Source organism: Thamnophis elegans, chromosome 4, assembly GCF_009769535.1.
Source record: "Thamnophis elegans isolate rThaEle1 chromosome 4, rThaEle1.pri, whole genome shotgun sequence".
NCBI lineage: Eukaryota > Metazoa > Chordata > Lepidosauria > Squamata > Colubridae > Thamnophis > Thamnophis elegans.
In genome coordinates, this window is record NC_045544.1 from 101,366,289 (window position 1) to 101,391,634 (window position 25,346).

The window sequence follows — 25,346 nt, forward strand, 5'->3', positions numbered from 1 at the left end:
TTTGCCAGTGGGCAACCCTGAGTTAGAGAATGCCTCAAAGGGTAGGCAAGGGAGCATATGTATCTCTACCACTGTGCACCCAAGTGCACCCAAGTGCACAGTCAGTGAATCTGACTTTTCCATTGAGTTTACTTGTCAGAAATTTGCAAAAGGGGGTCACATGACCTTGGGACACAGCAACGGTCATAAATGTAAACCAGTTGCTGAGTGGTTGTGCCTGAATTTTGTTGATATGACCTCAGGGATGCTACAATGGTTGTAAGTATGAAAAACAGCCATAAGTCACTTTTTTCAATGCTGTTGTAACTTTGGTCACTAAATGAACTGTTGTAAGTTCGGGACTACCTGTATTTGCATGCTGCTGTTTGAAGCCTCTCCTACTTTCAGCACCACCGGGATGGCTTTGACTGTTGGTATTTCTCTTTGTGTGCTCGGTAATATCAGTGGTATGTGCTAGAGACCTAAGTTGGCCAGTGATGATTGATGATCCCTGACACTACTGGTTAAAATATTACAAAAACTTAAGGGAATAAATACTACTACATCCCAAAAAGGCCTCTTTAAACATTTTAAATAATCAGCTTTTAGAAACAAGCAAAACATAAATCCTTCCAGAAATTTGCCCTTGAGATGGATTTAATAAAATTTTAAAATATCTTTTTATTAAATAAAGAGTAAGAAAAAGTCTTCATGTTAGATAAGATAATTTCAAAATTTCTACCTAGAATCACTCGTCTCTGCCAGTCTATTGTTCATGATCGCTAAAGCCCCAACTCCACCTGAAAAATCATTTTGTCTGGTGTTGATGCAGACATTCCTGGGATAGCCATTGGCCGTCTCTGATAACTGCTTCTGCAGAAGCGCCAGGGAGACTTTGTTAGAAGCCGTGAGATCCCTCATGGAGATCATCTCACCTGAGAGCCTTCTCCCTTCTGTGTCACTATCATATTGTCCATCTGTTTCCATAGAGAAATTGTGCCGGCGGAAACGGGAGCCGGGTGTGATGGCATTGCGCCGCCCAAGGCGGGTATTTGGTTTATTGCAATCTGGGCAACATCTGCATCGGAACTTTCTTAGCATCCAGTTTAAAACCTGCTTGATTACAATTGATATGACGTTAAAAAGAGAATATATGCAGCATACCCCCATTAATATAAATGTGAAATTCCCAAATCTGTATAATCCCTGATTTTGGTAGACAGCATTCTGACTGCTCACAAGATCACCAAATCCAATGGTGCTGAAGGTGACAAAACAATAGTACAAGGAGTCAATGTAATTCCATCCTTCCACAGCCGTATACATGGCAGAGGCACAGCAAGCTATAGTAATGGCGAAGATTCCCAAAATTAGCATCACGTGATAGACAGATGGCTTCCACCCAATCAGGCTGTCCGCATCAGACAGGGCAGAGCCCCTTCGGCAGGTAGGAGGTAGAAGGCCACTTCTTCTCAGTTGTCTCTCACGGCAAGCCTTCATGACCAAAGCCAAAAGTGAGATAATACGTTCTAGAAAAAGGTTGAAGAACAAGATGGTTCCAGCACATCCAAAGAGACCATAAACGATAAGGAAGGCTTTGCCCGCTACTGTTGCTGGTGTGGACATCCCAAAACCTGGAAAAATAAGGAGACAATGAAGCTGAGCTAAGATAATGTGATCGTTGAGACTGAAAGTTTTCGTTTTATTTTCTTTATCACAGAGAAATGATTTACTGCTATTTAATGGTATTCCAAAACTATAGTGTAACTAAGGTCCTCCACTCAGTGACATAAATTATTGCAATTGACTTGAGAGGATTAATACATTCATTAAAGCAGCCCATGAATCTTTTTAAGTCAAGAGAAGCAAGTTTTATGGGGACAGTGAATATATTTGGAACTCTGAGAGTATATAATTCGCATCCTCATACAAGGCTTCTGGTGTACATAGGTAGTCCTCAACGTACGTCCACAATTGAGCCCAACATTTCTGTTGCTAAGTGAGAAATTTGTTAAGTGAATTTTGCCTCATTTTACGACTTTTCTTGCCATGTTTGTTAAGTGAATCACTGCAGTTGTTGAATTAGTAAAATGGTTGTCAAGTGAATCTGGTTTCTCTATTGACTTTGCTCGTCAGAAGGTGGCAAAAGGTAATCATATGACCTCAGTGATTTAGCCAACCCCAATGCAACTGTCATAAATGTAAGTCAATTGCCCGCAACCATCATAAAGGTGAGTCAAGCATCTGAATTTTGATCACGTGACCATGGGGATGCTGCAACAGTCCTAAGTGTGAAAAATGGTCATGTCACATTTTTCAATGCTGTGGTTACTTTGAACAGTCATTAAGTTAACTGTTGCAAGTCAAGGACTACCTGTGTTGTAATTATAAGTATTAGTCAACAGGGATTAATTTAAGAATTAAACACAATCAGAAACTTTTGGGAAAAGTTTTACTATTTTGAAGGCTTTGTGGATTTTCCAGATTTAAAATAAAATGTGGAAAGTGCCACTTTTGAGATCTTCAAATATGTAACAAGCCAGAATTAGGACTCTGGTCCATTAGAGCCCTATGAGTTATTGCTTGACCTGCATTTTAAGATGTAACAAGGAGGAGGATCCTTTCCCCCAGAATTTGATCAGACATCACTCTGCAGCATTTCTTACAGTCAGATTTGTGTTTGGCAATATGCAATGCTTTTTAAATAGTGAAATCCAAATGCTTAACGCAAGGGGTGGTTTGCGTTTGTGTGGCTGTATTGGGGAGGAACGGGAAGTCTTTAATAATACACTGGTAGTGGATGAATCAAAATGTGCAGCTAAGCCTGTATTGAAGAAGCAAAGCTTTGATAATGCACTACCAGGGAGTCCACAGCTGTAGAGATTTAGAGCTCTGTGGGGAGAAAAATTATACCCTTGCTTCAACTCTACATCAGAGTTTTTTTTTGTGGTGCCTAAACAACTGAAGCACATTAAAAAAAATAGGGCATTGTCAATTATGTTCTTGAATGTTTCACCAGTAAATCATACAGCAAGTCTCCCAAAGCAGCTTTATATTTCATCATGAACTCAAAAATGGATTCTAAGAACTGCAAACCAGAGAGAATTTGCTGCTTGACAGCTTCACCTAGAAGGAAGAATGATACTGTGTAAAGTCTCTGGCAATATTGCAAGGCAAGCACAATTTTCCATCTCAAATCATTGCAGAGTCACACTTTTGATGGTGCGTTTGCCCTTCAGGTTAGACCAGAGTAGAAAACCCTTTTATCTGACTGCTGACTGCTTGGATGCTTCCTCCTGTCCTTCAAGACCATTCCCTCTGCCTTCCACACAGTGCAAGGGTAACCTTGAGCTATGTTTACAGTGTGATTTGAAATTTCAGAAGCCTGCGTCTACAGGTACCCCATAATAAGCTTTTACTAGTTATTAGTTTTTAAAACTTTAAGTTCACAAAGCATTTTACTGCAAGCTGGAGTCTTGATCTGGAGTCATATCTGTAAATCCTGATTCTATGATAACTATTTTCATCATATTGTATATCATTAAAGGAAACATATGGCATGAGTGCCTACTTTCCTATGCTTGCTTCCATGAATCTACAATGTTAAACCATATAATTTAGCTGATTCACTGGAACTCCACTTCCCTAGAGAAATTTGGGGATGTTGTTGTATAGATATATGGCTCAGTGAGAGAACATATGCTTTGCATGTAGAAAGTGCTGGGTTTAGTCCCTGTCCCTGAGAAATATAAGGATACGGCCCTGGGGGAGGCATTGTTACACTGTGTGAAAAATAGTGAAATAGATTGCCTAATATTTATGTGTTTATTTTATATAACCACTCATCTCACACAAATGGCTCTGGATGCTCACACAATTAAAAACAAAAAAGCCCAATTGTAGTACAAATAAAGAACTAAAACGAAAACCATCAGAAAAACCAATTAAACAGTTTACAACTTCTGATTCGATGTAAGGCGACTTTCTCTAAGCCAGGTAGCAAGCTGGAAAAAAATAATTCTTGGAACCTTCATTGCATTGCAAATTAAACAGCACAAATTAAAATGCTAATACTCAAGAAGTGGAATAAATATGCTTGTTGTGCAAGTAACTAACCAATAACAAGTAAAGTGAATCAAACTTTTTTTTTTGTAAATGGAACTGCTACCTCACTATCAGAAATACACAAACAAGCCTAGCCTTTATTCCTTTTTTATTTTATTGCAATTTTTGCTTTTTTTAATCATATGAAATTGGGGTTTTTCTTTTTCATCAGTCTAAGATAAGGTCAGAAACATCTGCTGCATTTTAAGTTAGCCATAGGGATTCTGAAGGAAAACCAGTCTGCCTGCCATAGAATTAGACACAACTCCTTGACTCATTTTAGAAATAGCAAACATGCTGTGTGGCAACAAAAGCAATTTATAAGCATGGGAAAGCAGACCTGTTGGTGGGCCAGTTGTTAGAATGAAGTCACAGTAGATTAACTTTAAAGAGTCAGCAGAAAACAAAAATCAAAACAAAATGTGGAGGCTTACAGCTTTTCCCTACTTCGGGGTTGAAGTAGTATCCCTGTATCCTTGAATCTAGAGAAATCTGTACCAGCATGAAATTTGCTCTCCCCAATGTTAGTTTCTTTCTGATCTCAGTGGCCAGAGGTCCCAGTCACTTGACTTCTCTCCAAGATAATGAGACATAAAATCTAACAGATTTTACATGTGATGAGGCTGATGTTGATGTTGCTTTAAAAACATATCTACAACTAAGGGTAATATAAGATTATCTTAGGCATTTGTTGAATATGAGATGAAGGCAATGCCAAGGGGGCACAGTAGAAAAAAATACATTGCCCAGGCATGGTTGTGTTGCCGTGAGGTCCAAGGGGGAAAAATCAGTAGAGGAACGATCTCCCCGTGGAGATTCGTACCCTCACCACCCTCCAGACCTTCCGCACAGCCCTCAAGACCTGGCTATCCCGTCAGGCCTGGGGATAAAGATCGTAATCTGCCCCCACCCGAATGATGAATGTTGTGTTTTATTTTTACTTGCACTGTTTTCATGTTTATTGTTTTATTGTCTTGTATCCCCTTCCCTATAAATTGTAAGCCGCCCTGAGTCCCCTCAGGGAAAAGGGCGGCCTATAAATAATAAACTAAACTAAACTAAACTAAACTAAACTAAACTAAACTAAACTAAACTAAACTAAACTAAACTAAACTAAACTAAACTAAACTAAACTAAACTAAACGAGTGCTCAGTGGAACCTAGAAAATGGTCATTGCTACCATATTAATTAACTAAATAATAGTTTGCATGCATGCTTTTGGACACATGGGGGTAGTGGTTAAGGTATCAGCCAAGAATCTGGGAGATCATATGTTCTAGTTCTGCCTTAGAAACAAAGCCAGCTGGGGTTACCTTGAGCCAGTCCCTCTCTCATCCCTAGAAGGGAGGCCATGGCAAACTGCTTTAGAAAAGTGTTGTTAAGAAAACTGCAGGGACTAGTCAAGGCACTCATCAGGAATCAGCACTGTCTCAAATGCACACCTGCATGCTTTTGGAATCATTTGGATAGACAGAAAGCTTTTTGGGGAGAAACTGGGGAAGGATGAGAACTGGGGAACTCTGTTCACTTCTCAGTTCTAAACTTCTTCCTTGTTAAATAGCTTTCCCTCGGTTCCAGTTTTGGTTCTGTTTCTCTCAACAAAGTTTCATGTTCCACCAGGCAGTTAAACAAAGCAGAATGAAGGAACAGGATTAGAGCTCAAGACAGAAGGGAGCAGAGAGTCAGAGCCCTGTGATGATGAGCCAGGGAAAGTTGTGCCCTGCCCTTAATTGATTATGCTTTAGTCTCTACTTTTTGTAAATTAAAAACAACCACTATCTCTGAAGGCAGTATTTATGAAATATTTGTTTGGCGATACCTATTTTCATAAGTACTGGATTGGTGTTAGATCAGCCTTATTTATTTGGGCTACTAAACTCCAGAATTTTAAGTCACGCAATCAAGCGTCATTCAGTGTCTATTTCTGTTACCCAAATATGATAACCTTAATAAATAGTCCAACAACTGAATTTTATGTAAACTGCATCTTTTCAGGTTTGTAATACTGTGATAGTTTTTGGTAAGAAATAACAAAATCTTTTCTGCTGGATTCTGCTCTGACTTTCTCAATTCTACTTTATGGGAAAGATCTCCATTACGGAATGCAAGCTGTCAGAACTAATTTGTTTTTTCATATATTTTTGGAAAAGAGAAAGAAGATAAATTTAAGTAAGCAGCTCATACCATCTGAAATTTAAGCCAGATTCTAAGTATGAAGCAAAACATTTGTTTTATTCTTAAGGAATGATACAGTTGTTTAAATGTTCCAAGTGAGGACTTTTGCTGAGGAATCTGAAATCCTGACACTATGTTTTAAGTAATGAATCAGATTGAATTGAATTAATTATACAAATCATTGAAGTGATTTGAATGTTTCTAATGTCATTTAATGATTCAATTTATTTGGAAAAAGCTATCAAATTCAAAATCAACTTGACTTCAGACCAAATCTTCTAACTGAAGCTTAATGTGGCGCTACTAAATCCCCACAATCTTTAGGTTACAACTGTTAACTTGCCCATAGGAGCAAGACTTTTCACTACTATAGGTAAAAAGGCAGTCCCTCTACCCCCCACCCCATTTACCTAATAAGATTGGCAACTGAACTGTACTTCAGTTAACACTGGCCACTGTAACTAAGATAACTGCCTAGTTTATACAGGACAAATTTTCATCCGCCCACAACTGCCTTTCTAGAGTTTCCTGCTGCTTTCCATCCGTTCTCTGCTTTGATATAATCCAAATGGAATGCTTCCCACTATCTATTGGAACATATCTACCATCTCTGCTGCATCTCCAGTCATTGTTACTCAACATAAAGTTCTTCCAATGCAATCTGCACTTGGTTCCATAAATTGGCTGGAATAATTTTGCATTGGCTGTCATGTTACTACTTATGCCAATATAGTTTAATGGCCAATAAAATATCTTAACAATTAGACTAGAATAGTAATATGTCCAATTCATTTTCCAGCTGCACTTTACATTTCTTTGTGTGCTTTTTAATTAATGACAGAATATCCACCCACGCAAGAATTTTAATTAAGGGAGGCAAGTAAGAAACCTCTAAGGAATCAGGATCAAATTGGAAGAGATAAAATGTTCAGATTGCAAGAATAGTTATATCATTATTATAAATTAATTGTAAGGATTTAAGTAGTCTACCTGTTTTATAAGTGTCACATTTTAATTGTGTTAATCAAACGACAGCAAGATCAATGATTCAGTAATGACTCAAGCTTTGCTATTGTATTGTCCTCCAGTTAAGGTGAATTGTAGACTAAGATCTCACCATAAACCTGACTCTATAAGGCTTAATTTATCTGCTGGACTCAGACTCGGTTGAAATTTCTGGCAGGATAAAATTCTTTATTGCAAACTAAAACAGTTTCTTGTTATTATAATGATTGAATGTTGGATTGTTGATAATATACATTGTTGGTATTGATTAGATTTTATTGATACTATTGTTATATTGAAGCTTTTGTAAGCTGTTTAGATCCTGCTGCTTTAATCAACTCCAAAACAACAATAATGAATACTATAAAATAAAAATAAGATACTAAAATCTCATATTTACCTTTGCTTCCACAAAATATATTTTCAATCTTGCCAGTTGGAAATAGAATTGGTTGAGGTTTGGTTTAAATAGCAATAGCAATAGCAATAGCAGTGGACTTATATACCGCTTCATAGGCCTTTCAGGCCTCTCTAAGCGGTTTACAGAGAGTCAGCATATTGCCCCCAACAATCTGGGTCCTCATTTTACCCACCTCGGAAGGATGGAAGGCTGAGTCAACCCTGAGCCGGTGAGATTTGAACCGCTGACCTGCTGATCTAGCAGTAGCCTGCAGTGCTGCATTTAACCACTGCGCCACCTTGGCTCTCTAGGTCATGTGTTTCACTTTAAAAAGGTGATTCATGACTTATCCCTCATCTTCTGCTACAATCAAGCATTGTTCCTGACACATTTTGCATGAATTGTGCTTGAAACATTTTTTGTCTTTCCGTTTTTAGACAAAGAACTGTTCCTGATTTGTATTTGAAGGACCTTATCTTTCAAGCTTCTTTCTAAGATTTCATTCCCCAACCTAAATACTGATAACTTTAGTCAGAAATATTGGCAAATTGTTGTCCAAAAAGCTAGATCTGATAAATTCAGGATCCTGGATGTAGTGAGACCTGATATCTCAATGGTCAAATTTAATCTAAGACAATATGTTATGTTAATTGTAGAAAAGTTGATGATGAGCAACCATAACTGAATATCCCAACTGATGCATTTAAATTTATGTAAAGGCCATGGTTAAAAAGGTAAAACATATTTCTCCATTCTTGTCTTCTCATAGAAACACCTGAAGTTAGTTTGGGTGCAGGTTTTTTTTTTCTGGGTTTATGTTCAGTAGAATTTATTTATGAAAGAGAAATTATTTGAGGACAATCGATGTGAGCTTCAATGATTCTCTATATACTTTCCATCCAGCCAAAGTTTCTTATTCAAATCATTAATAATTTATCTTTCTTTTTTGCAGAAGAAAGACACATTGCTACTCTAGTCTTAGGTAGTGAAGTCTGTGTATGTTTCACAGCAAAATTACCAAAGATACAAAAATAGTTACAGCAAGTTTTCAGTGTTTAAAATTGCTGCTTCCTTTATATTATACAGTCATTATACAGGGTTTCCCTAACCCTCTTAAATATACAAGTTTATGGATCACATCATTAAAACTATTTAAATTCAAGAGAGAAAGGACAATCAGGAATCTAAATATTAAAATTCACAGATTTACATATTATTTGTGGCCAAAATATTCATCTGATCAAGCAGTGGAAGATTGCATGCTAGGATAGGATTTTAGGGGAGGAAAATATTGGTTTGACATTGTATAAACTCCTCCAGTTATTAAATTACAACTGCCCCCAGATAACAGATGGATCTTAACAGTAAATATGCTGCTTGCCTTCCTTTCCCATCTGTAGAACTTCACCCAGCATCCATTTCTCAATTTATAAACACTGTTCTGTTTCATGCTCTTTCTACAATAACAGTAAAGTAAACACAATATCTCCATAACAACCAAACACACTGCCACCTCTTGGAAATTAGACTAGCACTGTAACAATGATCTATTTTACTACTCTGAGAGCCTCAACTCTCCGCCCTACCTGCTGTCCTCACTCCAGGCTTTCTTTAATTCCAATTGTCCTTCCAAGTTTTCTAAATGTATCCTGGGGATGCTAAATAAGGTTTGCAGAACATACTAGATCAGTCTAGAGAGGAATTATGTTCAGAAGTAGAAACTGTGTCCAGAAATAGCTCAACAAAACCCAGGAGAAATCAATGGCTAAGTAAAGCAAGTAGATAAAAGATACATGACAGATTGGAACAAAATCAGACCCAACCTATTAAAAATGATGGTCTGAGAAACATTGTTGCTGCTTTACCATCAATTCCTAACAATCTGCTGAGGGATCTATCAATTTTATACACACTGTGTGTGGCAGTTGTCATGAAATTTCAAATTGAAGTTATGTTGACACAGATTAACAATTAATATTGGATAGGCGCATTGTTAAAAACCAAAATACAGGTCTAGCATTTGATGGTGGAAGAGACTGGTGGGCATATCTGCTTGACACAACACATGGAAAAAGGATTTCAAAATTGTAATTAATCTCAAACTGAGCAGGAATCATGAATCTGGTGCCATTGCATAAAAGGCTAATAGACTTTTAAACTACATTAATGGAAAATAATTTCCAAGTCACAGGAAATAATAATTCTATTTTATTGCATGCTTAATCAGATGATCTATGTAGATAGAAGATAGGGAATCTTTATTTCAAAAAAAGCAGAAAGGAATTGAAAAATCAGAATGGAATTGAAATAATAAAAATAATTAAATAATACAAAAGAATTAAAATGGGAAAGGAATTGAAATAATCAAGGGGCATGGAAAACAAGAGCAAAAAACAGATTGTGGGGAAGTGAAGCTTGAAGCCACAGTACATTTAAAATATCACCTGAAAAGACAATGAATACTTTTTTCTCTGCAACCCAGAGAGTAAGGCTGGATCTCATGTTCTTACTTAATGAAAGAGTAAATTTTATGCATTGAGATGCTTTGAATGGGGAAGCAATATTTCAAATAAACAATCAACCAACTCCATCCTCAGCCTGCTGCTGGACTACAATTCTCTTAATCCCTAAAACCTCTGGTCAAAGAAAGCCTGGACAAAACAGGTGTGTTATAGTCTAATGGCTATCTCCAAAATATTTCATTGTCTGATAAGAAAATAATGATAACTGCTTCTAAGAGTCCAGATTCTGATGAAATGCTGGAAAAGACCTATACAGCATCTGTATCTGTATCCCTTACACAGGCTATGAAACACACAGAAAAACTCCATTTCTTTCTTTCTCTCTCTCTCTCTCTCTCTCTCTCTCTCTCTCTCTCTCTCTCTCTCTCTCTCTGTATGTATGTATGTGTGTGTGTATTTAAAGTCACAACCCCTGGTATGGCCAAGTATGGGAGGAAGATCACTACTTCCATTCTCTGTCCTTCGGCTCGTCACAAGAGACCATCCAGACAGAAACCCAATATTTTTTACTGTTGCCTTTTTGTTACATTTGTTATATTTGTGCTGATAAATAAATAAAGGGAGACTAGTATAGATCTTTTCAAGCTATTTAGCTCTCATCAGCTAGCCATACCCTTACTGGGAATCGAGCCTGTGCTGTATTGTCTCTTAGGCAGATGTGTTAACCACTGAGCTACAGGCTCGATTCCCAGAAAGGGTATGGCTAGCTGATGAGAGCTAAATAGCTTGAAATAGATCTATACTAGTCTCCCTTTATTTATTTATCAGCACAAATATAACAAATGTAACAAAAAGGCAACAGTAAAAAATATTGGGTTTCTGTCTGGATGGTCTCTTGTGACGAGCCGAAAGACTGAGAATGGAAGTAGTGATCTTCCTCCCATATTTGGGCATACCAGGGGTTGTGACTTTAAATATATACCTTTCACCCTGGCTTGGCTGATAAGGAGTCGAGCTCTGTAGCTCAGTGGTTAACACATCTGCCTAAGAGGCAATACAGCACAGGCTCGATTCCCAGTAAGGGTATGGCTAGCTGATGAGAGCTAAATAGCTTGAAATAGATCTATACTAGTCTCCCTTTATTTATTTATCAGCACAAATATAACATGTATATGTATATGTATATGTATATGTATATGTATATGTATATGTATATGTATATGTATATGTATATGTATATGTATATGTATATGTATCTCTATCTCTATCTCTATCTCTATCTCTATCTCTATCTCTATCTCTATCTCTATCTCTATCTCTATCTCTATCTATCTATCTATCTATCTATCTATCTATCTATCTATCTATCTATCTATCTATCTACCTATCTACCTATCTATCTATCTATTCACATTTAAGGTGGCCGGTTCTCTCTGCTCTCCAGTTTTGCAGTTCAATGGCAAGTTACATATGCTGTTAAATAATATTTGTATGGTTAAAAAAAACTGTTTTTATTGATAGGAAATCTTCCAGTAGTGCTAATGAAAGTTACATTCCCCAAACCAACTGCATCTTCAGAAAAAAGTCCTTCAGATTCCACCAAAAAGCAACAGCCCCCTCCATTTTTAAAGGAATTTTAGATTTAAGCTTAAGGAAAAAAGATATCCCATTCCCATTCATCATATGATTTTTCCATATGAAAATAAATGGTTTGAAATAAGTGGCATCACCTCTTCCACTGGTGATTCAATGACAACCTCTTGCAGCCCTCTGAAAGATCAGACCAAGTTGCATTTCCTCACTGCACAAATGATGTCTTTTGGGTCTGTACAAACGAATTCTGCCGCTGATTAATGAACTATATTTTAATTAAGGGTATTTGGGAAACTGAACTGTTAGATTGTGAAATCCAGAGAATTCCAGGGTTATGATCTCTAGCCATTATAAAACTATTGGCTAACACCAAAATTTAAGATTAAGGGGAGAAGAAAGTGGCATCTACTTATTCAAAGATACTGCAGAGAATGAAAAAGGCTTTCATGTAATGTTTCTAAGAAGTCTGGAAATTAAATAGAAGGGAGAGTGTATGTAAGCAATTAAAAGATAGAAGGTGAATATAATTTCTAAGAAAAAGATAAGCGGTCAGATGAAATTATTTAAATCCGTGTTTTTCAAACATGCCAAATTTAAGATGCTAGCTGGGCAATTCTGGGAGTTGAAGTCTATACATCTTAGAGTTGCCAAATTTGAAGAACGCTGTTTAAATAAACACAAACACTATAAATATAAGCAATATTTCAAGAAATGTGTGAATCCTTAATTATGATTGGTGGCTAGGGATAACAAAAGGGAAAATGAATTATCGAAAGTTCTCCTTGTTAAGTTTTTCGTTACACCTTTTGACTTGGTTTCAGTCTCTCACTTTTCCGTATCCATTCCCTTAATTTTTTTACTATCAGCTTGAAAAATATAGAGCAACTATATGTGTATTATATGATATATGATAAATAAATAATAAAACTTCATTAAAAACACTGAGATTGAACATAAATTATTTGATAACTTATAAATGACAAGAAACCCAGGGATGAAGCACTGTAGATCATTCAAAGAAACCTATCTCATTATAAATGAGGTTAGAAAATTCCTCTTATGGTTTCCAGAACTCTCTGTATTTACCTACAGATTAGTATGACTGGATATTTTACTGAGGTTTATGTGGTTCTTGCTTCCTTGATCTTGCCCAACTGTGTGCAGCCTGACAGGTATAAATCTAATTGCTGAAATTAACTGTTCAACTGAAACTGCTCATTTTGAGTAATCAAATCTTTATTACGGTCATAGACCAGCATATCTCATTATGAGTAAGTCTGAAAACATGCCACAGAAATACTCAAAAGGTTAACTTTAATTACAGTTTGCTGTCAAGTTATTGTCAGTGAATATTCAGCTTCGGTGGGTGAAATATTTGAGGACCAATCTAGACAAACAAAACTGATATACAGTAATACTTCCTTTTTTTAGAATGGTAGAATTTCTAAATTATGGTTTATTCAATTAACCCAACATCCCCTTAATAACCCCCCTCTTCTGGGGGAGAGTCACCTTGCTTGCCAGTGAGGTAACTTGCTGGGACATTTTCTGGATAAACCCAAATTCTTTGAGCACTGATAACTTACTGTAACCTATAATTGGAGATTTATTGAGATTTCTCAAGCTTCCTAAACAGACTTCAATGGTGCAATGTTGATTCTTTGCACCAAGCAAAAGTACTACACAAAGCAATACTTTGACAAAGGACTGCTACTACAATGGATGCTTGCAGCTTAGTAGAAGAAAAAGGACTATGGCTAGCATACCAGAATAGCCATTCTCACATGGAAAAGAAAAGACACGTAGAAAGATTCATGTAGGTCTTCATAAGAACATGGAGAAGGAGACGACTTCTGGGGATGAAACAGTAAATTGAATACAGTCCCACTGAGAGTGGAGCTGATGACTGTGGCAGAATGAAGATCTGACAAATGGATTGACTCTTTTGGATTCCGCTCTGGGCAAGGAGAAGACTTGGAATCGCCCTCATTTGCTTCAGCATAACTGCTTTTCAAATACTAAGAAGTATGAGAACTGCATGTTTTACTACACTGAGCAAGTTACCTTCAGTCCTTAGTGAAATAAATGTTTATGGAGATTCTCAGTCATCCAGGTCATAGTGGTCCCAAAGGTGCTTTTTCAAGAAGCAACTGGACTTCCTTATTTTTCTTTGAAGACATTTCACTTCTCATCCAAGAAGCTTCTTCAGCTTTGACTGGATGGTGCAGAATGGAAGGATTTATATTCCTTGCAGACAGCTGGTCATTTGCATTCTATTAGAGAGTCATTGAGGTCACTTGGAAGTTTGTCTGTGTCCTCAGGGTCATCTGAATAATGCAAATGGTTGTGGAGTCTTCTTGGAACTGTTGAAAGGATTGTGTTGTGGAGCTGTGCTTTCTGCAGGATGTTTCTACAGAATGAAAGGACAACACAGCCCTTTCAGCAGTTCCAAGAAGTCTCCACATCCATTTGCACTACTCAGGTGATCCTGAGAACACAAACTTCCAAGTGGACTCTCTAAAATAGGGGTTTCAAACTTAAGGCCTGGTGGCCAGATCTGGCCCACGGGGTGCTTAGATATGGCCTGTGGCCATGGGCAGCCCACCCGGGCTCCATTTTTACTGGCAGAGAGTTGCAGGAGGCAGTTGCTGCCAAAAATGGAGCTTGGGAGCTCATTTTTGCTGGCCGAGTGCTTAGACCACCACAAGTGCCCCCAACATAAGTGACGTCCAGCTGGCTATGCCCACCCTGGCCGTGCCCAGTCCATCTCCCCCCCAAGGTCCAAAACAATCCTGATGCAGCCCTCAATGAAACTGACACACCCCTGCTTTAAAAGAATCATTTGCATTCTGGCAAATGACCAACTGTCTGCAAGGAATATAAATCCTTCCATTCCCCACCATCCAGTCAGAGCTGAAGAAGTTTCTTGGATGAGAAGCAAAACATCCTTCAGAGAAAAACAAGAAAGCCCAGCTGTCTCTTGAAAAAATACCCTTGGGACTTAGTGAAATAAGTTTTAAAAACAATTTTTAAAATTTTAAATATGATAAAAATATGATTAAAAACTAAACAAGCAAGAAAAATAAAATGGGGAAAAAGAATCAGACAAAAAGCAAGATAAAAGTGAGAAAAAAAGTAAAAAGTAAAGAAAAAAGCAGTCGAATGAATTTTGACTTTCTTTGGTAGAGATATAGATAAAATACATTTAACTCTTATTCTAAAATTAACAAATATACAATTTTACATGCAATTTTTTTGTATTTTCCATGTTTTTTGCTATGTTCCTTAGTTTGCATTATTTTTTATCTTTTAAATTGCAATGCTTACTAACCACATGGAGGAGCAGAGAAGAAGATTCATTAGAGCATTTGTAGCAGACAGAAGCAGAACAAAAAGATTTAAGAGCACATTTAAAAAAGGAATGGAAGAGGGATCAGAATATTGTAGGTACAATTCTTCCACTGTGGATTGTTCCTCCCTTTTTTTGTAAAGAAATGGAGAAGTTGAGCTTAAGCCATGTCTTTTAATTAATAAATTAATAAATTAAACTGCCCAGTTCCATAGTGAATTTGGATGGTAAATCATTAGGAATGTTTGCTAATTAGCAACTAGAACTTTTTAAGCTATGGGAGAAAATCTGCATGATTGGGCATCTGGGAAGTGCTATATTGTTTCTTTAAAAAAATAGATGAAAAGAAAAAGAAAGGGAGATGAGTACTGTATTAATATTTTATTCCTTTTGTCTACAAATGCATGTTAAAAGTTCTATTGCTCCACCACTTCCCTTGCATAGAATCTCTTCTTTTTCCTTTCCTTTCTTTCTCCTACTCATTCTCATTGCTTTTCATCTCCTTTTTCCTCTTTTCTTAGTTTCATTTAACTTAATTTCAGTATATGTGTCCAGTCATTTGCGAAAGAAAGGAAGGTGAGAAAATGAGATCTTCAAACATCAGTCAATTTTGTTGAGAGTCAAGACGTTGTTTAGCCTCAGAGTTTTGGAAAAATCTACTTTGGCACTGTATTGGACAAGACTTCTAAATGCTATTGGATTTGTATTCTATTTTTTAATGTAATGTATATTTACTATACTTTGACTTTAAAAATAAAAAGTTATCTCTGACTTTTTAAAATCTTGTGTTCTTGTGCAAACCAGTTTATGCAAGCTGTTCTCTTTGGAAGTGGAAGGATTATGTCAGGAATTCTTTCCCTCTTTCTCTTGCTTGGCCATTTCTTTAAACAATGCCCAGAAATGCCCTGAAAAAAAAAATCTAAATATTTTCATATCTTAAACTATCTTTCTCAATGGTCCATAGAAAGTGAGTGTTGCAAAAATGTCTGATGGAAAAGCAATCTGATTTCTAATACTTACTGGTGCTTTGTTTCTGATGAGCAAAAGCTTATATAAAAGGATGTGCAAACTGCCAAATTCTCCAGAATTCTTTATCAAGCAAGGTGTTACAAAATAACAACAACAAACAGAGAATATGTAGCAAACAAATAAGAGGTAGCAGCAATTCATTGTTTCCATGAGGAGGCTTGCAACATTTCAAAGCCATCTCAAAATGGAGTTTGTAGACTTAGGGCAGAATCATCATGAGGCGGTGTCAATACATCAGGGGTGGGATCCTACCGGTCCTTGCCAGTCCTTGCGGACTGGTTGGTCAGTGAACCTGGAAGTAATTAACTTCCAGGAATGTCGGCAATGTTCCCTCTAAGGTGCGTGGCTGCGCTGCTCATTACCGTCAGTTGCCCCGTTTTCAGCAAAGCAAGTGTGGGGAAGTCCTTTGCAGGTAACTAGAACTGGCCACCCGCAAAGGACCTCCCCAGACTTGTTTTGTTGAGCGCTGGGCGACTGACAGTAGTTTGTGACGGCCGCGGCCACTCAAACTAGCATCAGTCGCCCTGTTTTCAGCAAAGCAAGCCCGGGGAGGTCCTTTGTGGGCGGCCAGTCCTAGTCGCTTGTGCCTGGCACTGTGGCTGAAGTGAAGCTCCAAAGCCCCCGCCGCCACTAGAATAACTGCTGCCGCCTCCTCCTCCTCCTCCAATAGCACCATCACATTTTCTGCCCGATGCTGCAGCTGAGGTGAAGCCTCCAAAGCTCCCACTGGCCCCCGCCCATGGCAGCGGTGCCTCCCCCTTCGCTTGGAGCATCTCAGCTGGGCACCGCGTTACCCCTGTCCCCTCCTTCTCCCCTGTGCTTTTGAGGAGCCATGAGGCCACGGGAGCCAGTAGGAAGGCGGCAGGGGGGGGAACGAGAGCAGGAAAAAAATGGCCTCATAGCTTCTCAAAAGCACAGTGGAGGAGGAGGCGGCGGCAGGGATAACGTGGAGCCCAGCTCAGGTGCTCCGAGTGGAGGGGGAGGTGCTGCCGCTGCTGCCACGGGCAGGGGTGCCAGTGGGAGCTTTGGCAGCTTCACCTCAGCTGCAGCGCCAGGCAGCAAATGTGGTGGTGCTGTTGGAGAAGGAGGAGAAGGAGGAGAAGGAGGCAGCAGCAGTTATTCTGGTGGCGGTGGGGGCTCGTCGGCATCTTCAGTGGCAACCCTGCCCCCTGTGAAAAAACCAAAGATGGAGCAGATCCGTGCAGATGACATCGCTATAACATGACTGGAGGAGGAATTCTGGGAGTTGAAGTCCACAAGTCTTAAAGCTGTCATGTTTGAAGACCCCTGGGTTTTTTTCCCCTAAAGGGTTAGGAGTACAAGGATCTTGTAACTTGACAGCTTTAAGACTTGCATGCTTCAATGCCAGAGTTTCTGAATAGCTACTTGGACCGACCTAAGTACTAATTCATAATTTAGCCACTCCCATCTGGTCACATGGGTGGCAAGTCACTCCCACAAAGGAGGCCACACCCACAGGGTAGGTTCGAACAATTTTTGAAACCCACCACTGGAGTACACCTAAAATGACAATTGTCCTAGCAATTAGTTCTACTTTTATTTACAGAGTACAAGTCATATATTTGTAGAAAGTGGTGGATTACTCCAGCTTTATTTCCCTTTCTTCACACCAAATATTACTAGACAATAGGAAACATTCCCCAATCTCATTAACCTACATTTTGGCTGAGACTGGAGGAGATTGTGGCTTAGCTACCTGTCGAAACTAGTAACTATTCTTTCACGGGTGTTTTATATTCAATGTTGATATTAACTGATAATTGGTCTACTTTTAAAAACAGATGTAGTCCTACTTCAGAAGGGGCACAGAGAGAATTGCACCATGAAGCTGTCTTTCTCTTTCCCCCCTCTCATTTCACCCTGAAGCAACCCTGCTGGGCCTACTGCAGAGTTGGTATTCAGCAGGTTCTGACCAGTTCCGGAGAACCAATAGTGGAAATTTTGAGCAGTTTGGAGAACCAGTAAATACCACCTCTGACTGGCCCCGCCCCCATCTATTCTCTGCCTCCCACGTCCCAGCTGATTGGGAGGAAATGGGGATTTTGCAGTAACCTTCCCCTCGAGTGGGGAGGGAATGAGATTTTACAGTATCCTTCCCCTGCCAGGTCCATTAAGCTACACCATACCCACCAAGCCACACCCATAGAACTGGTAGTAAAAAAAATGTTAATCCCACCACTGGCCTACTGATCAGCTGTTGTACAGGTTGAGCCAAATGTTTGATCCAGGAATTGGTTTGAAGATCTCAGACAGCCCACATCGAAAGAACTGGACTCTTTTAGTGAATTGGAATCACTAAACCATATTTTCCAAAGTTTCTGGAGGAGCAGTAGGACCAGAGGACTGGAAACAAGCTGACGTGGTTCCCATCTTTTTTTAAAAAAAAAAAGGAAAGGAAAAAAAAATCCTAGAAACTGAAAACCAATCAGCCTGATATCAATACCTGGGAAGATCCTGGAAAAGATAATCAAACAACAGATCTGCTCACATCTAGAAACAAGCAAAGTTATTACTAGAAGCCAATATGGGTTTGTCAAAAATAGATCATGTCAGACAAATGTTATTACATTCTTGACAAAGTGACTAAATTAGTGGACTGACAAAATGCTGTGGGCAATAATATACTTGTCACAAAGAATAAGAGTTCAACCTATTCCCCAAAACATCTGAAGGCAGGACAAGGAGTAACGGATGGAAACTTTTCGAGGAGATATCCAACCTAGAACTAAGGATAAATTTCCTTACAGTGAGAACAATTAATCACAGGAATGGCTTGCCTCTATGGGTGCTCTGTCACTGGAGGTTTCAAAGAAGAGATTGGACAGCAATATGTCTAGAATGGTATCGGGTGTCCTACTTCAGCAGGGGGTTGGACTAGAAGACCTTCCAAAAGATTCCTTCCAACTCTATTATTCTGCCTAAGGCAGGGGATTTTGGAAGACAAAACCCAGAGAGCAGAATAGAAGAGGCATGCCAACCCTAGCTAAAATGGCTGATAGATCAGAGGTGGATTGCTGCTGGTTTGGCCCAGTTCGGCCAAACCGGTAGTGGCACTGGTGGGAGGCTCCGCCCATCCACCTGGATGCTTCTGCACATGAACACAAGCAAACTGGCGGTGAACCAGTTAGCAACCGACCACTGTGATAGATGCTTGGCTGATGTCAAGCCTAGGATTTGTCAATGTTTGGTGAAGCATGTCAGAATGAGCAAAACCTCTATCAAGATGGGAAGAGAATGCTATATTGATGATTTAAGCCTGATTCAGGTATTGGGATCAGATGAAGACAATGTGATAAAGATCCAGTTGAAGAAAGAAACTACCAGAGCATGTCTCTGCTGCAGTTAGATGCAAGGCAAGAAAGGTTCTTTTTTCCCTGTGTGGAAAACAGTGATTATGGATGACTGCATTAATAGGACACTTTTTTAGTGTTGGCAGATGCACTGCAGTCTTCAGTGTGCAAAATGGGTATTTTCTGCAAATAGATTTTACCATCACCAGAAAAGTTCTTAACTGGATTGCAGGAAGCAAAACATTCAATTTTATGTAGAGAAGGAAAAAAAATAGATAACTTCAAATGTCAGGAGTACTTTTTAAATATCACATCAGCATTCTTTTTTTTTGCATCGAACCGTTCAAATGTCTTTGAAAAGGAACGAATGTTCATCTTGTTTGAGACTCATTTCCTATGGAATGTTGGCAAAGTTTCAAAGATTTTCACCCATGAGCAGCAAACCACTTCTGATTTTTTTCCACCTCTGCAGTCTTCTCAATAATATCTTTTAATATCTGCTTTTCAAAATAGATAATAAAACTCATATATGTGTGTGTGTATGTATGTTGTATTTGAGCTGATAAATAAATAAAGGGAGACTTATCAGCACAAATACAACACAAATGTAACAAAGGCAACAGTAAAAATATTGGGTTTCTGTCTGGATGATCTCTTGGGGCGAGCTGATATTTATTTTATTTATTTATTAATTAGACTTATATACCGCTTCATAGGGCTTTCAGCCCTCTCTAAGCGGTTTACTTTTTTTTTTTTAGCAAATTGAGTCAGCAACTTGCCCCCACAGTCTGAGTCCTCATTTCACCCACCTCGGAAGGATAGAAGGCTGAGTCGACCTTGAGCCGGTGAGGTTTGAACTGCTGAACTGCAGATCAGTCAGCTGAAGTGGCCTGCAGTACTGCACCCTAACCACTGCGCCACCTTGGCTCTTAGATAGACAGAGAAAGGAAGCAGTAGACTTCCTCCCATATTTGGGCATACCAGGGGTTGTGACACTAAATACATACCTATTTCCCTGGCTCAGCTGATAAAGGAGGAGAACCTTGTGGCTTAGTGGTTAACACCTCTGCCTAATATGTAATGCAGCCCAGGTTCGAATCCCAGTAAGGGTATGGCTAGCTGATAAGAGCTAAATAGCTTGAAATAGATCTATACTAGTTTCCCTTTATTTATTTATCAGCACAAATACAATATATATATATATAAAAATCATATATATTGTATTTGTGCTGATAAATAAATAAAGGGAAACTAGTTGCCTTTACTGTTGCCTTTTAAAAAAAAGGTTAAAAAAAATATTGGGTTTCTGTCTGGATGGTCTCTTGTGACGAGCCGAAGGACAGAGAATGGAAGTGTGATCTTCCTCCCATATTTGGGCATACCAGGGGTTGTGACTTTAAATATATACCTTTCACCCTGGCCTGGCTGATAAGGAGTCAAGCTCTGTAGCTCAATGGTTAACACATCTGCCTAAGAGGCAATAGAGCACAGGTTCGATTCCCAGCAAGGGTATGGCTAGCTGATGAGAGCTAAATAGCTTGAAATAGATCTATACTAGTCTCCCTTTATTTATTTATCAGCACAAATATAACAAATGTAACAAAAAGGCAACAGTAAAAAATATTGGGTTTCTGTCTGGATGGTCTCTTGTGACGAGCCGAAGGACAGAGAATGGAAGTGTGATCTTCCTCCCATATTTGGGCATACCAGGGGTTGTGACTTTAAATATATACCTTTCACCCTGGCCTGGCTGATAAGGAGTCAAGCTCTGTAGCTCAATGGTTAACACATCTGCCTAAGAGGCAATAGAGCACAGGTTCGATTCCCAGCAAGGATATGGCTAGCTGATGAGAGCTAAATAGCTTGAAATAGATCTATACTAGTCTCTCTTTATTTATCAGCACAAATATAACACACACACACACACACACACACACACACATATCCTTCTATTCTGCCTTAGTGTTACTTGATGCATGAAAGCAAAAATACAAATATTTAACATTTCTCTATTTCATTTTTCTTCTCCCTAGCCTGCTGTTTTTTTTTTTTTGGTTCTTGGCTTAGACTGATGGGCACTTCAGAATAAAACCAAAAGCAATATTCTTTTAAATGATGAGGCTATAATTCCTTTTTAAGATTCTGCTGTCATTGCAAAATTTCTTCATTATTCCTCATGATAAATATACTGCCTTGTAGTTCATAATTTCCTATCAATTGTTTTATATGTCAACATTTCTCACAGAATGTTGGTGGAAATGTTTGCTGAATCCTTGTAATTATATTTCTTTTTTCTTTTGGAACAAACATTGGTGCAAGAGATGTGTCAGTAAGAGCGAGTAACTTTCAGACTGATTATTAATTCAGTTTGTAGAGTCTGGCTACAAATCACTTCAAAACACAGACACATTTGAAATTGTCTCTTGACCCAATCTACTCATGCATGTAAAATGAGATAGTGAGACTTCTGAGATAGTAAAAAGCAACTTTAAAAGAATTCCTTGTCTGAGAAAACTTTATCATCCAAACTGATAGCACATTTGGAAGAAATATTCAGATCCATTTTCTTCTCATTCTTGCTATTTTTCTGTCAACAGTGAGTTTCCATAGCAGCATTTGAATATGAAAACTGCTTGCCTGTGGCCTGACTTGATTAAAACATATTTTGCCACCTCAGAAGTATTAATGAGTTACAACTGTATTATGCACAAGACAGAATTACAGAGACATCTGAAAAATCCTAACTACAGATCATACAAGGGAAGACCCAGTAGCTGCCAGTAGACAGTTAAAGTGGGAAAACCTCTTTAGATCAAGTTCATAGACATGTCCAGATGGTTTTTTTTGCCAATAATATGGAACTGGTATGCTACTGTCATTTTCTCAAGTTTTTTTAAACTTTCAACCTTAATTTACAGCCCTGGAATTCCCCTGATATCCGAATACTAATCCAAAGCCAAATAGCTCTTGACTTAAAATCATTTGTTTAGCAATCATTCAGAGTTACAACAACACTGAAAAAACTGACTTAAGACTAGTTCTCACACTTATGAATATTGCAGTGTCCCCACAATTATGTGATCAAAATTTGGGCACTTGGCAGCTAGCATATCTTTACAACAGTTGTAGCATCCTGGGTCATTTGTGACCTTCCTAGCTGGCTTCTGACAAGTAAGTCAATAGGAAAAAACTGAATTTGCTTAATGACCATATGATTCATATTAATGACCATGTGATTGCTTACCGTTGCAAAAAACTCAAAACATTTACTAATTCATTTAACAACTTCCTTGCTTAGCAACAGAAATTCTGATCCCCCCAGGGGATCAGTGGAAGAAAAGAAGCATATTATTCATAAATACTTCGCAAAACAATATGCGCAAGATAGTATGGAGGAAACTAAGATAAAACAATATTTAAACACAGAAATGATAACCCCAATCTTAAAAGAACAAAGGGAGATGATAAACAGGCCGATAATGTTAGCTGAAGTGGAATTAGTCCTGAAAAGCCAGAAAAATAATAAAACCCCAGAACCAGACTGAATTCCGGTGGAGTTATACAAATATAATAAAATAATATTGGAAGAACTAGGAGTGGAAATGTTTAATGAAGTTTTAGGGAAAGCCAAGATGCCTGAATCATGGACGGAAGCAATAATATCACTAATCCCAAAAGAAGAAGCCAACCTACAAGAAATGCAAAATTACAGGTCAATTTCATTACTGAATTCTGATTATAAAATATTTGCAGCAATTTGGCAGGAAGAATTAAACAGGTTTTAAATGAATGAATACACCCAGACCAAAATAGATTTTTACTTCACAGACACATTAAAAATAAGAGTCATCTTAGACATAATAGAGTATGCGGTGCATCCAGAAAAACAAATGGTACTGGTTTTCCTTGACGCACAAAAAGCATTCGACAATGTAATTTGGAAATTTATTTTTTAAATTTTTTTATTGAAGGTTATAAAAAAAAGGCAAGATTTACAAAATACAAAAAAAAGAAAGAAATAGAACTCATTACATATTTACAGCGCAAACGGCAAAAATTCATACATATGTATACATAGTTCATCTCACCTTGCCTAGTATAAAACTAGGTTACTAATTCTATGCAGGTATTCATAACGGATTTTTCCTATCAGATCATCAAAGTTTTTTCAACACTGTAGTCTATTGATATTACTTGTAGGTGAGTTCTCACCTCTAATACATTTCTTATCTCATTTGTTACTTAGTCTTTGTATATTGTATATTTAAATTGTTACTTAAGTTATTTTAAGTTAATAAAATATCTCATTTATATATCTTAATTCTCATTGTCTTTCTTATCAAACCATTTGTATAATTTCTCCCAGACTTTGTAGAAGTCTGTGTCTTCTTTTTCATTAATCTGCATTGTCAATCTATTCATTTCTGCTATTTCTAAAATTTTATTCATAACCATTGTACTAGTGGGGGCATTTTCTTTCTTCCAGCACTGCGCATATGTGATTCTTGCCGCCGTCAAGATATGGATGAGTAAGTATTGATTAGTTTTAATTATTTGTGGATCTATTATCCCTAATAGAAACATTTCTGGAAATTTATAATAACACAATTAGAGAGGATGAAATTTGGAGAAAAATTTACAAAAATGATAGAAAAACTTTATAATAGTCAGACAGCCAAAGTTCTGATGAACGGAGAACTAACAGAAAAGATCGGAGTAAAAAAGGGAGTTAGACAGGGATGCCCCCTCTCTCCTTTGCTGTTTATATTAACTCTGGAAATATTATTAAACAAAATTAGGAAGGACCAGGGAATAAAAGGTTTAAGATTCAAAATGAAGAATATAAGACCCAAGCCTATGCCGATGACCTAGTATTTATTCTAGAGGATACATTAGAATCCAGTCTGAAATTAATTCAAAAATTAGAAGAATATGGCAAAGTGGCAGGATTAAAAATCAATAAAAGCTAAACAAAAATGATAACCAAGAATATGACAAAAAGCAAGAAGAGGAACTGGAATTAGCAACCAAAAGGCAAATAACTATGAAAGTGAAATATTTGGGGATCTGGGTGTTGGCAAAATGTTCTACAATTAAAGACAATAATTATAATAAACTATTGACACAAATAAAGAAAGATTCAGAAAGCTGGAAAAATATTCAGCTATCACTAATGGGATGCATAGCCACAGTTAAAATGAATATTTTACCAAGAATCTTATTTTTGTTACAAGCCGCACCTATTAATTTGGGTAAAACTTTCTTTCAAGAATTAAACAAAATGACTGCTAGGTTCATCTGGCAAGGACAGAAAGCGAGGATCAAACTAAAGTCAATGCAAGACAGCAAGGAGAGGGGAGGTTTAGCATTACCAAATTGGGAATTATACAAATTAGCAGTAACAAAAACATGGGTGAAGGATTGGATAGAGCTAAAGAATAAAAGAATTCTGACCGTAGAAGGCCATGATTTGCAAGCAGGTTGGCATACATTCCTATGGGATGATAAAAATAAAATGCACAAATACTTTCCAAAACATCTAATTAGAAAAGCATTATTGCAAAACTGTCTCAAAATTTTAAAAATCCACTATGTGAAAATCCCGAACTGGCTATCCCCGACAGAAAGGACGATTCATCCAGATTTTATAGATATGAATAAAATGCTAAGATACAGAGACTTAATTAACGGACAGGGAAATTTAAAAACAATTGAAGAATTGGCAGAACAAAACATGTAAGTTGACCAGCTAACCTACTGACAAATCAAAACTAAACACAATAATGATACTAAATTATAGGGCATTGAAATGGAACCACATGAATTGGATAAAATAATTCAAAGCTCAGATAGAAAGATGCTAGGAAAATATATAAATTTCTCCTGAAGTACAAATTGGAAGAAGAAATCGTGAAAGAACAAATGATAAAATGGGCAC

The 25,346-nt window shown here is 37.7% G+C and overlaps 1 protein-coding gene across 1 annotated transcript in view; it reads right to left on the reverse strand.

The window, feature by feature from the left end:
• Positions 1-717: 717 nt before the first annotated feature.
• Positions 718-25,346, reverse strand: part of KCNK12 (potassium two pore domain channel subfamily K member 12) — a 45,125-nt gene continuing 20,496 nt past the window's right edge. Inside the window, exon 2 of the mRNA XM_032214960.1 lies at positions 718-1,613. Coding sequence (XP_032070851.1) covers positions 718-1,613 — 896 coding nt within the window. The remainder of the gene's footprint in view (positions 1,614-25,346) is intronic.